The sequence below is a fragment of the Octopus sinensis genome, linkage group LG2 (assembly GCF_006345805.1).
Source record: "Octopus sinensis linkage group LG2, ASM634580v1, whole genome shotgun sequence".
Taxonomy (NCBI): Eukaryota; Metazoa; Mollusca; class Cephalopoda; order Octopoda; family Octopodidae; genus Octopus; species Octopus sinensis.
Window position 1 is genome coordinate 41,676,049 of NC_042998.1, and position 18,431 is coordinate 41,694,479.

The 18,431-nt window shown below is 37.2% G+C and overlaps 1 protein-coding gene across 5 annotated transcripts in view; it reads left to right on the forward strand.

Annotated features, from left to right (window-relative positions):
• Positions 1 to 18,431, forward strand: part of LOC115224331 (actin-related protein 5) — a 49,327-nt gene that overhangs the window by 23,192 nt on the left and 7,704 nt on the right. For all 5 annotated transcript variants that reach the window (XM_036512540.1, XM_036512537.1, XM_036512544.1 and 2 more), the window contains exons 9-16: positions 4,356 to 4,454; positions 7,459 to 7,548; positions 9,506 to 9,631; positions 10,298 to 10,450; positions 11,141 to 11,224; positions 11,327 to 11,435; positions 17,196 to 17,263; positions 17,988 to 18,082. In XM_036512540.1, coding sequence (XP_036368433.1) covers positions 4,356 to 4,454; positions 7,459 to 7,548; positions 9,506 to 9,631; positions 10,298 to 10,450; positions 11,141 to 11,224; positions 11,327 to 11,435; positions 17,196 to 17,263; positions 17,988 to 18,082 — 824 coding nt within the window. The remainder of the gene's footprint in view (positions 1 to 4,355; positions 4,455 to 7,458; positions 7,549 to 9,505; positions 9,632 to 10,297; positions 10,451 to 11,140; positions 11,225 to 11,326; positions 11,436 to 17,195; positions 17,264 to 17,987; positions 18,083 to 18,431) is intronic.

An 18,431-nucleotide genomic window follows, 5' to 3' on the forward strand; every position in this document is an offset into this window, starting at 1 on the left:
TCTCTTGGAAATTTGTTTTCCAAGAATTGTGGTTCAATCTGAAACCGTGTGTTGTTGAAACTAATATTATTATATTTCGGAAATAGTCGATAAAAACTGATTAGTGTTTATAGTGTTTATTACGATGACTCTACCTAAATTAAAACATAAACAATTGTTATAATCCTTTTATTCATTTCAGCCATGTGGCTGCGGTCATCCTGGAGCTATATATATATATAAAGCTGTTGTATTCGAAACACGCGCAGACCGTTTTATATATTATTTATTTGATTTTTTTGGCCTAAATAAATTTGAATTGTTTCCTCGTGGAAGGACTTTATACGATTCAAATTGAATTTGCAGTTTGGTACTAGAATATTATCAACTCTCTAGATTTTATTCCATTATTAGTCATAGTAAACTAGATTCTCATTTAAATTTCACCTTATAATCAGCACTAAAGTCTGTTTGATAAATGTAAACACACGCATATGTAAGCCATTGGATTAAATGCTTTGTATACTAAATCCTCATTTTTTATTTCGTTTATAAAGATAGATTCAGTCGTTTATTTTCATTTTCAGTGCCCTATTTTTTTTCTCTACATTACATTATCCTGATCAGAGTCGTTCCATAACGACCATCACGTTTTTTTATATTTCATATATCAGGAGATTTATTACCCAGTGCGCGAAAGATTAATAAACAAAGTAGTCCATATGTTCCGTGTACGCGATAAGATTTCCGTATCCCTTTTTTAGTTAGCGTCCGAGATCATGGCTTTAACGGTTTTTATTATAATTCTCAAAATAAAATATTTTGTTTTTTCTAATTGAACAGAAGGGAACTAGCTTGTCGCTGTTTATAGTTAGATCGAAAAAGATTCGCTTTTGTTTACAACAAAATTCAAATCAGTAAAAAATACATATGGCTCTCCCCCCACCTCAACCCTTGTGATTTTCCTCATAGAGATGAACTTGCATCGAGCTGCTGAGCCTGCAGCATGGTTTCGATTCTCGGTTATGGCCATTTTATATAAGTAGTGCCGCCGCTACCCACACATGCAAATGATGAATTACTTAAAATCAAGTACAACTCCAAAATAAAAGCTTGAATAATTAAACAATGGCTTCTTTAATGAATATTTAAAAAAAAACTATCTTTATTTCTTATTAAGTATTGTAGGGGAAGTCAAAATTATTTATTACTACTATTGTAAAATATATTCATTTGAAGAATTAAAAAATGTGAAAGAACAATATGCGAACATCAAATGTTAGGTCTTTGTGGTGACAGTGTAAAATCAAGCGATATGTCATGAATATTATATTAATTATCCAGTCATATTGAAATACCATTCCTTCAAATTTTGAATGGCTTATTGTTTATCTTCTGAGGAGATCTGCGTTCAAAGGCGTTCCAGACATACCCATCCTCTCTTAAGCTTTGCGTATCTGTCCCTTTAGGGCATAAATTGGAAGAGTTTTCGTTATTTGTATTAGGCTGAACGACCATGTGGTAGCACTCTCGTTGGTCCACCAATTAAATATGTTGTTTATTTTAGTGACAAAACAGCCGCAAGATATAAACATCGTTTATATTTTGCTTTGAAAAATATTCTCACATCCCCCTATTAGCGGTGTTGATAGTTTTTCGCGATCTCCTTTTTCTATGTCTTTCTCACAAACTGTTTTCTAATTATACTTTAGTTTCGACACTATAATCATTAGACTACATCTTATGTCTTTCGTTGAATAGGTTTGTAAATTTAAATATATTTTGCCCAGTTTAAGTGAAATAAATTCCATTTTCGCAAGAGTTTCAACATTAAAATTTTTTTTTTAATATCGAAGACTCGGTCAATAAAAAAGATAGGGTATTTCTGGTCGGGTGTTACTGGCGCCGTTGTCATTCTGTAGCTTTGATCAACCAACGGTCGAATGACTGGATGTGAGTCATAGGATCCAGCTTTCCAAATATACCTTCCTCATCATTCCGGCATACGGTGATTTATGGTGTGGGGAAGGTGCTGTTTAGCAGTCTGTTCCTGAAGATGAAAGATTCTCAGTGTTCTTGACTTTGAGGTGTACAGAATGTCATATATAAAAAAAATTATTGGCACACTTCACATGGCTAGTTATGAAGGAATGTTTGATAGTTTATATATATGGTGGTTAACTGGTTTTACTAAACCTACATGTATATAGCAATATTATAATATATTTTCAAGACCCTCAAGCATGAGCAGGGATTTTCTAAAGCCTTAAATTATACTTCTAAAACATCTGCAACACCTAGATACTTGCTGCATTGTAGGTACTAAATAACTGTTATGGCTTAAGTAGGAACATTGTGTATATTCTTTATATTTTTTTATTATTGGTTTTGTATATAACTAGCACTCAGTCGGTTACAATGACAAGAGTTCCAATTGATCTGATCTATGGAACAACTTGCTCATGTAATTAACGTGCAAATGGCTGAGCACTCCACAGACATGCGTACCCTTAACATAGTTCCCAGGGAAATTTAGTGTGACAAGGCTGGCTCTTTGAAATACAGGTACTACTCATTTTTGCCACCTGAGTGGACTGGAGCTGCATGAAGTAAAGTGTCTTGCTCAAGGACACAACACACCACTTGGAATTAAACTCATAACCATACGATCATGAGTGAATACTCGTAACCACTAAGTCACATGCCTTCACTGGTTACATGTATAGCAGTGCAGTGTTTCTGTTATATGCATTTCAGTACAGTGTTTGAAGAGAACATTGTGCTTTGCAGTATAAGAATGGTTCTGTATTACATTACAGGTGCAGACATGGTTGTGTGGTTAAGAAGTCTGCTTTGTGACTGTATAGTTTGGGATTTAATCTTATTGCATGGCATCTTAGGCGAGTGTCTTTTCCTATAGCCACAAGCTGAAAATGTTGTTCACGCTCTTGTGAACCTACCTAGCCATCCTTGATTCTCATTTTGTACCTTGAGGGTACACCTTGATACCCCATTTCCACCATTCTTTCTCCCTTTCCTGCTGAGTTAGTTATGCATCTCTTCTACAGCAAGACACCAGTTCCTGTCCCTCTTTCCTACTTTTAACTGCTCTACACTTAGCACAAAGCCACCTCCTTCAATTCTGCTCCTCTACTATGTCAAAGAGTCTTGTGAGTTATTCAGTGACCTCACTTATGCTGGTGTCTTGAAAAAAGTATCCAATACATTCTAAAACAGTTCATGTTAAGGGTATCCAGCTGTAGAAATGTCGCCAAAGCAGACATTGTAGACCAGTGTAACCCTCAGGCTAGTTGAATGCTGTCAAACCAAACGACCCACCCACCATCATGGAATACAGATGTTAAATAACGATGACAACAATACCTTGAATCAGAATATATACAAATAAATATTGTAATAAATTTACATCTTGCATGCAAATTTATTTTACAAGTTTTAGCAACATTTTATTGGCAATGTAGACTATTGTTATTTTCTACTAGGTTTCACCCCCTTTTAATTAATGAAACAGAATAGCAAATGAAGTTCTCAATTTAATGTAACAAACTGTTCATGTACTTGGAAGAAATTATGCTTAGAAGAAATGTTTTTTAATCAATTTAATAAAATTACAAGCATTCATCCATGAGATAGACTTTAGCTTTGATTAAATAGATAATGGTTAAGAAAATATTTACTAATGAATACTTTCAAAAGTTCAACATATTTATGTGAAGTAAAAAAGATTGCACATGGCGTGTGGTCAGGAAGTTCACTTCCAAACTACATGGTTTACTAATTCAGTCTCCTTGTGTAATACCTTGGGCAAGTATCTTCTACTATGGCCCTGGGTTGACCAAAGCCTTATGAGCACATTTGGTTGATGAAAACTAAAAGAAACTTGTATGTGAATGTTTGTGTTCCCTTGTCTTGACATTATGAGATAGTTGTCATTTGTTTCAAGTCTTCTGTGAAAAATGTCTGGCCAAGGAGAAATATTACCTTACCTGGAAAATGGAGAGGGACAGTGATAAGAAGGGTATCTGACCCATGAAAGCATGGGAAGATAGACATTAAATAGACAATGGTGATGATAATCACTGTCATAAGTGTTGGAGGTAAACCAAAACATTCTAATAATTAATAATGTTTTATCATATTGTACCTAATGTGTAGTTTATTTTGATACTCTCATAAATAGAAAAAAAATTCAATTGAAGTTTGGGAATGAGAACAACGTAGTGCATTAAACTTATTTGTCTGAGTCAAAATAGTTGAAAATAAATACTGCCCTAGTTGATACTAAAAAATTTTTTAAAATTGTTCAGCATTATAAAAGTCTTTGATAAAATGCTATTGCTTTTTTTTTTCTCCAGACAACAGAAGCTCAAATAACTCTTGAACAGCAAAAAGAACGCCGTGAACAACATATTCGAAGACTGAAAGAAATAAATGCCAAAAGAAGACTAGATAAGGTAAAATCTCTTCTTTATTACTACTTTTTGCTTCATGTAGTTATTTTTCTCTTCCATTTATTTCTTGAGTATTTAGAAAGCATAGTTTAAATATGGATATTTTTTCATATGATGTTGATAAATTCTCACCTCATTCAGTTTCTAGCTTGTTGCAATTTGGATTTAGTTTGTGAAAAATTTGACTGCCTAATTTTTCTTTCATAGGCAACATTAACATATCATTTTAGGTTGTCTGAGACCAGAACCAAGATTCACTTCATCATTATCATTTAATGCTTGTACTGGCTGGATGGTTTGACAGGTTCCAAGCCACAGAACTGTATCAGGCTCCAATGTTAGCTTTGGCATTGTTTATATGGCTGATGCTCTTCCTAATGCCAAACACTTAATAGTATGTGCTGGGTCCTTCTTTGTGACACCAGCAAGACAGAGAGAGAAGAAAGAAAAAGGCTTCTTTGACTATGGGGGAGGTGGCTTTATACCAGGTGTTGAAGTCTAAAGAATGATAGTGTGACATGCACAGGTGTCTTGCTATAGGGGAAATACATGACTGCACTGCATTATGTGGGGTGGATAAGAGCAGCTGGAAGGGACATGACGATAGTGGTGACAGGGTATCAAGTCATACACAAGGTAAATGATGAAGATAAGGGAGATTATTTTAATATAATTGGTTATTCTTCATTCACAACGGAAATGAAATTTCACTGCAACTTTTGTTCACTGGTATAAAACATTTTATTATCATCCATCTAATCCATGCCAGCATGAAAAAACAAAATGAATGTACTCAAAATGTAATACCTTCTATGGCTGTTATCAGCTCCAGTTTTTATCTGATACTGTTAGTAAATCTGAAGTTTGATTAATTATAACAATATATATATATATATATATATATATATATATATATATATGTAACGATAAAGTTTTTAGTTGAAGTCGAGGGTCACCAATTGTAGCGGGCTAGATTGATTAGTTACACAATATTATGAAATGTCGGAGTCAGCAGTTGTAACTATAAAAATTTGTTGTTATAATTGCATACTGTAGGATGTGAAAGATGAACAATGCATGAAGTTTTAAGGAAATATTTATTTACTGTTAAGTTACAATACCTTGCCTCGATGGGCAGGTTATGATAAATCCAAAAGCATGCAAAGCAAAGTTTGTCCTCTTCATTGTTTAGTAGTAATTACAGAGAGAGATAGAATGATGTTGCAAGAGAACAGAATTAGAGCTAGTGAGAGTTGTAGGGTGTGGGACGATGTCTCACAGTTGCTGACAATAAACTTCATTTCTCCCTCTGACCAAGGTTCTAGCTGGTCAGCCAGACTTCGTTGAGTCGTCACCATGTGACTGGACTCGTTGAGTCATCACCGACTAATTTTTGCTTGGGGTGTTCTTGCTTTTATAACTATCTAGGATAGATATATCATTGAGAACAATAGTTGGTGGTCTTGTTATCTCTATTCCAGCTTTTGGTGAAGTAGAAGAGGTCAAGTAGTAAAGACATTATTTCGGCCTAGCTAAAGGCATCTAGAAAGGGTCAAGTAGTAAAGACATTATTTCGGCCTAGCTAGAGGCATCTAGAAAATGCAAAACTGCTGTCAGAGAAAAACCATTGTTCCACCATAGGAAAAGTTCTGTTGCAGTGTTAATTTAAATTTGGCTATGGTGGATCGAATCCACTTCATGTATGCAAGATCCACTACATATATATATATATATATGCCATGACACTTTTAAAATGAAAAAATGAAAAATTAGGAAATAATTTTAAAATTCTTTGATTTATTGTTATTGGAAGAATTTGCTTAGTTTCAATAGCAAGAAAATGTTTCAGAAGAATACATATCATTTCTCACATCATTTTCCATAGTTTTTCTTTTGTAGTCATTTACTTGCTTCAATCTTTGAACTGTGATATTACTAGAGTATAGATGTTTATATTGTGGTTCTTATTTTATTAACCATAAAATAATGAAGGTAAAGTAAACCTGGGCAGAATTGAACTCAGAATGTAAAGGGACACAGGCATAACTACAGATTTCTGCCCCCCACCTCTGACTTTGGATGATAACTTTGTGCATCCGTAGATTTCTACTGACGTAACAAACAGGCAATGAAGCTAAATGAAGCCCTCACCAGAAAACTCGTTATGCTAAAAATAACAGCTGGTACACAGAAGTTTGTTATTATGACGACTTAGCTGTCGCATACGATTTTTTTCCACTTTAAGTAAATTCCCAGGTAAACGTTTCTAATAGAAAGGTAAAAGACACCAGAAGCAAAAATAAGGAATATACATGCACAGTTAAATATAGAAGTATAAAGTATAATTTGTTACATAATATCTATAATAAACATGATATTGAATGGAATAATTCCACATTTGAACTTTTTTAATTACATGTGTGTGTATGGATGGGTGGGTGGTAGAAATCTATGGATGTACAAACCCACAAAATGGAAAAAGTGAAACAAAAGTGAACTTGTTCCGAAACACCCGCGAGTGGGGAACGGTTCTCAAAAATAACCCCCAATTGTTTTCCCCAAAATTCCTATGTCCTCGGAATCTACATAGTCCGAGGTATATTTGTAAAGAATTTTGTTAAAAAAATATCCATTTTCTTGAAACTTAAAAGGAATTGAAGTGGACTCCAGTGAATTTTCCGAAGTTCCCTAGCCCACCCTCTCCTAAACACTTTCCCCGCCAAAATTTTGTATATTCAGAATCTACATGACATAACACGTATTCGTTGAAAATTTCATTAAAAAATTTCCATTTTTCTGAAAGTTATGATCATCCAAAGTCAGGGTAGGGCAGAAATCGATAGTTATGCCAGGACATAGCCAAATACTACAAGGTATTTTGTACAATGTTTTAAAGATTCTGTTGTTCACTCATTACTAGACTTTCAGAATGTTTATTGTGCTTTTGCTTACTGTAATACTATGCTTGTTCTTTATTCACCACAGTGGGTTATTATATTTATTTCAGCTACAAGAGAATGAAGAACATTTGTTGCAGCTGAAGCGTATTCAACTGCTGTTGGAAGAAGATGATGAAGATGCTTTGAAAAAGTATCATGTAAGTTCCCACAGCTGTTTAAACAGCATACTAAATTGTCAGTTTATGGTTTCCAATTTTTACCCTCATGGCTGACTTTGAGATGTGCAATTTAAAGGAAAAAGAATTATTCATAAGTTTTCTTTTATGTGACTTCTTTTGTTACAAAAGAAATAAAGGTTTATTTATAGTCAAGATTGTTAATCAAGGTTGATTACTCTGAATACTACCATCAAATTAGCTGGAAAAAGTATGATTCTTTCTTCAGCATTGAATGGTATTCAGAAGAATATTCTTCTATAAAAGCTATAATAATGAATATATGATTTTTTTTTTTTTTAAATAACTATTATCTACCATATATTTGTCTTTATTTGCCACACCTTTACCTGTTTGTCCTAATTTATGTTAAATGAATATCAACTCTCCGCTTCATATGTACCAACTTTCACCCACCTTACTGTTTCAAGTGACATTTAAATAAATTACCAACAAACAATATTAGCTATCAATATACTAAGAGTAGCAGATGGCAGAATCAGCTGAGCCGCAGTAAAAATTACTTGTAGTATTAAGGTACAAATCCTGTTGCAGTCATCATAGTTATTTATCGTTATCATTTAATGTCCACTTTTCTATGCTTGTTTGGTCAGACAGAATTTATTCTGGCAAATTTTCTATGACTAAATACCCTTCCTATTGCCTCATCTATTCCCTTGGCCAGGCATGTTTTCATTGTTTGATGGTTATGCTCATTTACAACTGTCACATGATGTCAAGACAAGGTTACACACAAACACACACACGGAGACACATAATTATTAATTATACACACACACACACATGGAGGCACATAATTATTAGTTATATATACACACACCTCATGCTAGCATGGAAAGCGGACGTGAAATGATGATGATGATATATATATATATATATATATGTGACAGGCTGCTTTCAGTTTCTGTCTGTCAAATCCATTCACAAGGCTTTGATTAGTGCGAGGCTATCATTGAAGATGCTTGCCCAAGGGGGCCACACAGTGGGTCTGAACCCAAGACCACATGGTTAGGAAGCAAGTTTCTTAATCACACAGCCAAGCCGATGTCTTTTTGAAATCTATGCAATAAATATACCTGTCAAATATTGACCTACTTGACAATATTTCGCTTCCAATAATTTATGGTTTTCTGTTTACATTAAAAAATAAAAAAAACAATAAATGCTTACATTTTTACATTTACACTTTGTGTGTGTTTTATAATAATAGCAGTTTGCTCAATCTGACACTAAACTTGTGTGTGTGTGTTTTGTTTCAAGTAGAAAATAATTTATTTAAGAGGCCAAATTGTGGGGGTTTTTTTTCATTTCAAGTGCAATAACTTAAAAATAGAAAATGCTTGTACAGTAGATTTATTAACAATTTACAAGTTTAGTGTCAGATTGAGCAAACTTATAAAAAAGGCCTGCCAGTCATGACCATCTCATCTTTCTAGGAATACATTAACTAATGTTGCTTCCCCACAACTTTCTTTTTGAGATGACTGTTATTTTAGGGAAATTTAGTTGCTATTCCTAACAACTAAATTTAAAGGTCTCCTTGTTGGCTCATAATAATTACATGTATTATAGCTGATCAACAACTAACCTATTAATATATTTCTTAGTCTAGTTCACATTCTTGAGTGTCTCAACAGAAACAAGCAGATGGATTTGACAAAAGTAATATTAAGGAGATATTGTACTAATAACCATTCAAATGTTATATTATTTTTGGTATTAATCTGAGTTACATTATGTGTTAGTTTTTACTACTTATTTCTGTGTGCTTTATAACCTTTCCAGCAGAATGTAAATTCAGTATTTGAAGCCATCAAACGCTCAACTATCACTAGTTCAGTCATCCATCTCTCTGCTATTATTATAAAACTTGTGGAAGGTACATTTAAAAAAATTTTTGGTTTTTATTTTCTTTCAGCAAGTTCTGAAGGACATGGGATTCCACTCCAGTGATGAACTCCTTGCTACTATGAATAAACTTTCTGCTAATATACAGCGCACAAGGGCAAAAATCCATGGAAAAGAACTTACAGAAGAACCAGAGGTATTTTTTTGAAAATAAATTTTGCACAAACTGGTATAGATTTTAAAATGTTAAGAAAGCGTAAATCAAGTTTGGCTCAACATTTGAATAAAATAAAGCTGAACTCTAAAAAATTGTTTGTTTGCTAAATGAACCATATCATGCTATCAATCCTGATATAGTTCATTTAGTGTGTTGGTTTTTTTTTTTTTTGAGAGGTGGGAGTCATGCTGGTACAGTTTAGATAATTTTAACATAGCCACTACTTATTTAAAGGGTATTTATTTTCAAAAAATAAAAAGGAAGAAATTTTAACACTCAGATTAGACTCAATGATTTTTGGTAAGTTATTTTGAAGTGAATTGCATTTCTACAATTTTGTTGCATTTTAGAGCAGTAGGTACTGTGATATCTGTTTATTTTTTCATATATACCAATTTTAGTCATGCTAAATTTATTATGAATGTCAGCATCTTAATTTACCAATCCCTTACTTTAACTGAGAATAATTGGTAGGTGTATTGAATTGACATATCATTATAACTAGTCAAAGTGTTTTAGATATGAAATGAAAAGCAAAAAGACTTGTTAGTGTAAGAGATTTCTCTATGTACTTTTCTTTATTCTTAACATCCAAATTCTGAAATTATCTGCTAATTTTGAAATTATCTTTTAAATCTTCAACAGAATAAAGAAGAATCTAAATTTGATCTTCTCAATATTCCTGATGAAATGCTTACCATTGAACAACAAGCAGCTAAGAGGAAACAGCATATTCTGAAGGCTGCTCAAGAAGGCCAGGCACAGGCACAGGCTTTACAACAAGCTAAAATCCAAACAGTATGGTTTTATTATTTTTTTTTTCTAACATGTTGTACGGAATTAATTCCTGCATATCTTTCTATATCTTGTATATAGGTGTGTTTTTTTCAACATATGTTTTTTATTTAATGACAAGTAATATATATCATTGTTGATTCTTCATACAATTATCGATAAGGATATAGATGATTATTTTGAACCAGTGTTTGACTGGTACTCATTTTGATTTCCGAGGAGGAAGGCAAAGTAACCTCAATGGAATTTGAACTTATCATAAAGGCACATATCAAATGCTACAAAACATTTTATCTGTCTCTCTACTAATTCTGCCAATCCCTATATTATCACCTGATAAGAATTACCTTCAACATAAATTACAATAAAATATTGCTGATAGAACAGATATAATTTAATTATATCAAATTTTTATCACTTAGGATTATACTCTTCTTTTCTTTCTATTCTATACTAACTTTCCTGTTACTATTCTGCCCCAATTTATTGCAATGTGTTGCCTATTATTTATATTTACTCCCTGTTTATTTTCCATGCTTGTCATATCTAAATTTATTGACTAATGTTAGAACAAAACTAAGACTGTTCCATAAATCTTACTTATTAATCTAAATTTAATGTCATTTCAACATTATTTTTTCCTTTTTTTTTTTTTTTAATGTAAACTCATTTATTTATTTTTAACTTTTCAAGGAAGTGGCAGAAGAATTACTTATGGAGCAAAAACGTCTGACTGATTTTGACAGTTGGTTATATGAAGTCAGGCAGAAGCGAAAGGTAAAGTATTTTCTTGGCAACTTAAGCCAATTTCTATCGAGGATATGTATCAACTGCCTAAAGAATTCTTAATTACATGCTTCTTATATCTACATCATTTAGAACTTATTGGAATCTCGAACCAACCGACGACAACGCAAAATAGACATGGCCAAACGAAGGACACTAGCCTCTCAGCAAAGGATGAAAATTATCTCCCAACTCGCACAAAGTAGGTTTTATTTTCTGATTGTTATTTAAAATAGTTGTTTTTTCTCTCTGCACTGATTCTTTGTAATGTATTTTATCTTAGTAATTGCAGTTGTCACCTATGCAGTATGACATCTTGTGTTGAGCAGGCAGCATATATGCCACATTTTTGTCCATTTAATGGCAAATGTATCACAAAAGCATTTACGCACTCAGGAAAAATAACACCAGCAGATGGTATAGAAAAAGAAGTATATTGGGCTCATGGAAAATACATTTAAAATTAGACATCGCCTTCACTCCTTCTATTGCATTCAGACACAGAATTAAATCTACCTATCTCAGTACTCTTAGAATAGGCTTCTCCTATCGTTGACTCCTCCCCTGTCTGTTATCATCATCATCATCGTTTAACGTCCGTTTTCCGCGCTAGCACGGGTTGGACAGTTCAACCGGGGTCTGGGAAGCCAGGGGCTGCACCAGGCTCCAGTCTGATCTGGCAGAGTTTCTACAGCTGGATGCCCTTCCTAACGCCAACCACTCCGCGAGTGTAGTGGGTGCTTTTTACGTGCCACCTGCACAGGTGCCAGGGGGGTCCGGCATCGGCCACAATCGGTTGGAGCTTTTAACGTGCCACCAGCACGGAAGCCAGCCAAGGCGGCGCTGACAACGGCCACGTTCAGGAGGTGCTTTTTATGTACCACCGGCACTGGAGCCAGTCGAGGCAGCGCTGGCATCGGCCACGTTCGGACGGTGCTTTTTATGTGCCACTGGCACACAAGCCAGTCGAGGCGGCGCTGCATCGGCCACGTTTGGATGGTGCTTTTTATGTGCTACTGGCACAGAAGCCAGTTGAGGCGGCGCTGCTTTTTATGTGCCACCGGCACAGGTATCACAACTAGTATTTCCATTGATTTTTATTTCGATGTTCATGTTCATGACTCAACAGGTCTCCTCAAGCACAGCGGGACGTTCTGGAATCCAGGGTACTTTGAATGGGCAGGGGCTATGCGGAACTGGTGCAGGAAGCAGCCCGGGTCTTTGCAGTCACAGCATATCTCCAGAGATCTCGGTCCTTCGCCATTGCCTCAGTGAAGCCCAACGCTCTGAGGTCATGCTTGACTACCTCATCCCATGTCTTCCTGGGTCTACCTCTCCCCCTGATACCTTCAACTGTTTGGGAGTGGCACTTCTTCACACATCTCTCCTCATCCATCCGCAGTACATGACCATACCATCGCAAGCGTCGCTCTTGCACACCACATCTGATGCTTCTTATGTCCAGCATTTCTCTCAGGGTGCTTACACTCTGTCGTGCATGCACACTGACATTACACATCCAGCGGATCATACTAGCTTAATTTCTTTCAAGTCTATGCATGTCCTCTGCAGTCACAGCCCATGTTTCACTACCGTGAAGCATGGCAGTTCGCACACATGCATCATACAACCTACCTTTCACTCTGAGCGAGAGACCCTTTGTCGCCAGTAGGGGTAGGAGCTTTCTGAACTTTGCCCAGGCTATTCGTATTCTAGTGGTGATACTCTCTGAGCATCCACCTCCACTACTAACTTGGTCACCCAGGTAGCGGAAACTATCAACTACTTCTAGTTTCTCCCCCTGGAGTGTGATGGAATCTGTTTTCTGAGTGTCTGTGGTGTCTATTGTCCCTGTGCATCTGCCGCACATGAAAGCTATCTTATCAGTTAATTTCCCTTTGATGTTGCTGCACCTCTTATGCGTCCATAGCTTACATTGGGTGCATCTTATGGAGTTTCTACCTACACCTTTCCTACAGATCGAGCAGGGCCACCTGCCCGATGGGGTGTGTGCTGAGTTCGCCTTTCTGCTTACTATAACTTTGGTCTTTGCTACATTTACTCTAAGGCCCTTTGATTCTAACCCTTGCTTCCACACCCGAAATTTCTTTTCTAGTTCCGGTAGTGATTCTGCTATGAGAGCCAGGTCATCAGCATAGAGGAGCTCCCAGGGGCATCCTGTTTTGAATTCCTCTGTTATTGCCTGGAGGACTATGATGAATAAAAGGGGACTGAGCGCTGAGCCTTGGTGTACACCTACTTCTACCCGGAATTCTTCACTATATTCGTTGCCAATCCTAACCTTACTGACAGCCTCTCTGTATAGAGCCTGTACAGCCCTTATTAGCCATTCGTCAATCTCCAGTTTCCATATCGACCACCAGATAAGGGATCGGGGAACCCTGTCAAAGGCTTTCTCCAAGTCCACAAAAGCTATGTAGAGGGGTTTATCTTTAGCTAGGTACTTCTCCTGTAGTTGTCGGACCAGGAATAATATAGCATCAGTGGTGCTTCTACCCGGCACAAAACCGAACTGCATCTCATCTAAGCAAATTCTCTCCCTAATGAGATGGGTTATGACCCTCTCTGTGACCTTCATCACCTGATCCAACAGTTTAATACCCCTGTAGTTATTTCTATCTAGAGCATCACTCTTACCCTTGTAGCAGTTGACTATGGTGCTGCTACGCCAGTCATTGGGTATGACTCCATTATGAACTACCTGGTTTACAATGCGGGTGACTAGGCCATAGCCCACGTAGCCAGCTGTTTTAAGCATCTCAGCAGTGATTCCTGATGGGCCGGGGGCTTTACCTGGTTTCATATCCTTAATTGCCTTAACTACAAGGGAGCTGTCTATTCAGATAGCTGGTCCCTCTACTGGGTCAACATTTGGCAGGCTCTCCTCCTCCCATTCATTCTCCTCATTCAGCAGTCTTTCATAATGGCTTCTCCAAGCCTCTTTCTTTTCACCAACATTAAAAGCAAGTGCCCCATCATCCATGCGGACACATTTCTCTCCTGTAACATCACTATTTTCTCTCACACACTGTCTGGTAATCCGAAATACCTCAGCTCTTTGGTCCTCACGTCGCTGGACATTGGCAAACTTCTTCTTTTCTGCTACATCTTTGGCTATGTATACCTGCCGCCCAGCCTCCCTTTTGGCTACCTGGTACAGTTCCCTGCTACCCCCATCCCTCCAGGCTTTCCAGGCCTGTCTCTTTGCACTAATGGCTTTGTCTACTGCACTATTCCACCACCACGTAACTCTAGGTCTGGAAGGGACTTTGCACCATCCACAGACTTGGTCTGTGGCACTCAGCAAGCTGTCCCGTAGGAATTCCCAGCTACCTTCTATGTTCGACGTCTGAAGCTCCTCCTCCCTCTCATCAAATTTCTTGATGAGGATGTCCCTAAATCTCTGACCATGTGAAGTGTTCTTTAGCTTCCAAATCCTTCTTTTCTGGATTGGTTTGTTTCTTGGAGTCCTTCTGGCCTCAAGCTTAAAGTCACTGATGATTAGCCTATGCCGAGGGATACATTCTTCACCTGGGAGGGTCTTTGTATTTAAGAGCAACCCTGCATCCTGCTGTCTGGTGAGGATGAAGTCTATTTGGCTAGCGGAGTCTCCTGACTGATAGGTTATAAGGTGGCAGTCAGGCTTCCTGAAGTTAGTGTTGCAGATTAAAAGGTTACATGCATCACAGAATTTCAGTAGTCTAGTTCCCTCATCATTTCTGGTGCCAATACCATGGCCACTGTGTACCCCAGTGAAGATACTTGATTCCCGTCCAACATGCCCATTAAAGTCTCCACCCACAAAGATGAGGTCCTTGCCACTAGTCTTTGAGGTAGCCTGTAGAAGGGTATCATAAAAGTGGTCCTTCTGATCATTTGATAGTCCCGCTTGTGGGGCATAGGCAGAGATAATCATAGCTGTGCCACTCTGTAGGACTAACCTGAGCTTAAGCACTCTATCGCAAACCCTGACAACCTCTATGACCTTATCCACCCATTTCTCCGCAAGGAGAATGCCTACACCCCCTACACCATCCATGTTACCTTGCCAGAAGACTTTATACCTATGTGCCTTGCCCGTGAGGACCCTAGCTGAAGCACCTCTCCATCTTACCTCTTGTATGCAGCATACATCAACCCGTCTTCTCTCAAGCATCTCTACAATCTCACTAGACCTACCTTTCAATGTACCAACATTGACAGTGTCAACTCTGAAAACTGGGAAGGAGATGTGGGGAGGAGGGGAGCAATTCAGCGCCTGAAAAGAAGAGGGTTGTTGTGGTGGTGATCGTTTTTTAGGCATTTTTCATCTGATCTCTCTTCCAACCTGACAACATTCAAGCATTTAGGCATGATAAGGTTGTGGCCCCTGCCGTAGGCAGGAGCTGGTGTCAGCAGCGTTGTAAGCATAAACATTAAGGTCATTGATGATGTAGATGTAAGCTCTGTGGCAGAAATACTGAAATTCTAGGTGTTAGTAGCATTCTAAGCAAGCATTATGGTCACTGAGTAATGTAGTTTAAGCAACGTAGCAGAAACATGGATATTCTAGTGTTGGGGGTGGGGTTCCAGCCGAGAGAAAAATTTTTGGTTGCATTGCGGCGGGGAAGGGTTCCAGCAGAGAGAAGAGAGAGAGAGGGAGAGAAAGTGGGGGGGGATTGTGTAGGTAATATAGGGGAGGACCAGTAGGGAGGGTTGGGGTAAGGAGAAACGATGACAGGTAGGGTTGGTGGCAGGTTCTAGACAGAATGAAACGTAGGATATCACGAGTGGGGGAGGGGACTGGAAGGAGATAGCCGGTTGAGGCAGTGACAGATTTCAAAACAGGAGGAAACGTAAGATAACTGGTTAAGTGGGACGGTTGATGAGCTGCTTCTATCTTGGGGGAGAGGGGCAGGGGTAGGGGTAATACATAGTGAAATAGCATATTGAGGAGGAGGGGTTGGAGGAATAGATACATGTAATGGTGGTGGGAGAAGGGATATCCGGTGTAGATGGTGTAAACAGAGTGTTCTCCGGTATTGGTGGTGGGGGTGGGAAAGGGCGGGCGCACCGCGAATGGCGAAGATTTTGATTGGGGACAATAGTGAGAAGAATTAAGCAATCGGGGTTGAAGAAGGTAACAGAGAAACGAACGAATTAACTTCATACCGGGGGGGTTAAAAAAATTAAAGGATTATATTTTGTGGGGAATCGTATCAACATTTAGCTCATGAAAGAAAATAACAAGCAGATTTGTGAATAGATTCAAACATTTAAGCGTTAGCGGCAAATGTATGTATGTAGTACGAGGATCGGAAGAAATGAAATGAGAATTCTTAGCTTGCTTTGGACATCGCTGTGGTCGAAGAAAGAATGAGTAGAAGAGGAGCACAAGGTGATATTTAAGTAGACTGACCGGAAGAAGTGAGTTGGAGAAAGACAGAAGTTTTGATTGAGGACAGTAATGGCGAAGATTTATGTTCAGCATTAATCATTTCTTTTTGTTATCCCTTTCTCCACCTTCCAACTTTATCATATACTTTTCACTATATTCTCTTTTTGTTTTTTTTTGTTTTTTTCCTGTTTTAACTTCTTTCCTTATGATGAATCTGCAAATGTTGCAGCGACCAGACTTAGTTCTTAGGACCATATTCCTCACTGTGAATATAGTGTGTGTGTGTGATTGCAATGTCAGCTGTAAAAAAGTGTTGGTGGTGGGGCATGGAAATTAAATAAATCTTTTGTTATAGATTGTCTCAACATACTGAAACCTACAACAGATCATTACAAAACTTGCATTGAGACCAGTAAAAAGTGTGTTAAATAATTATTTGAAAGATCAAAAAAAATATCCTGAAACAAATAGTATTGAATTATTTTTTGTAATTATCTGTCGGCTTGAAGGTCATGAAAAGTAAATTGTAAATTCATATATAAAAAAATTCTCTTCATCTTTCAGATAACAAAAAACAAAAGGATGATAATTTTGGACAGAATGATGCTGATTGGGATGTGTACAAGGAAATTGTGAGTATTATTCTGGAAGAAAATGAAATTTTCACAGACATCTTTTACTTGTTTTAGCTATTAGACTGAAGCCATGCTGGGGCACCACTGTGAAGGTTGTCAAGTGGTGATGAGGGACAAACACAAAAACACTTTTGCAGAACAGTGAATCTCAAAGCACAGGAAGCTATAAATAATCATGTGTAAATATTGGGTTTAAGAATAAAAAATATCCTTGGATAGAAAAAGTTGAAAGCTACATGGAGGACACGAACCCACATCACATGCAAGGATTTTTGTATTCGATTGTTTACACACTATTATTTAAAGCTTTATGTGCTTCGAGATGCACTGTTCCAAAAAAACAATTTTCATATTTTCTCAAAAGAATCTAAATTCTTATATCAATAATACACACACACACACACACATAAGCTTCCAAACAGTTTCTGTCTACCAAATTAACTCACAAGGCATTGGTCAACTTGGGGCTATAATAGAAGACAACCAACATGCCATGCAGTGGAATTGAGCCTGAAACCATATGGTTGAAATGTGAGTTTCTTAATCATACAGCCATGCCTATGCTTATGTTTTTAATTTTTTTTACTGTTTTTCTAAATATCTACATAATGTATAAACATACAGAAAAAAATATCTTGTTTATAGACTCCTCATATTTCTTTGGGTCTTTTTTTATTTTTTGTGAGTTTGTTTTGTGTGAATGATTATATTTTTTTTTTAGAATCCTGATGGTGGAGATACTGATTCTGAGGTTGAGGAGGAACAACTAGAAGAACTTGAAACAATGTTGAGGGAACATGACCCTGAATTTCTTAAGTAAGTACCTGTCTCTACAATTTTCCCCCCTTTTTGTATATTAATGGGGTTAAAGGGTAAAGACATCCTTCACTCATGAATGACCATGGGATTGCATCTAGAAAGTTCCCCTCCAAGACACAAGTCTGGGCAAGCTTGTTTATGGAAGACCAGCAGTCGTCCATATATACTAATCTCCCCTCTCCATGCCACCAATGTTATCCAAGAGAAAAGCAAAGGCCATTACACTTTGACACCAGTGACATTGCAACTCATTTCTACAGCTGAGTGAACTGAAACAGTGTGAGATAATGTCTTGCTCAAGAACACAACACTGCCTGGTTCAGGAATCGAACTCACTACCTCATGA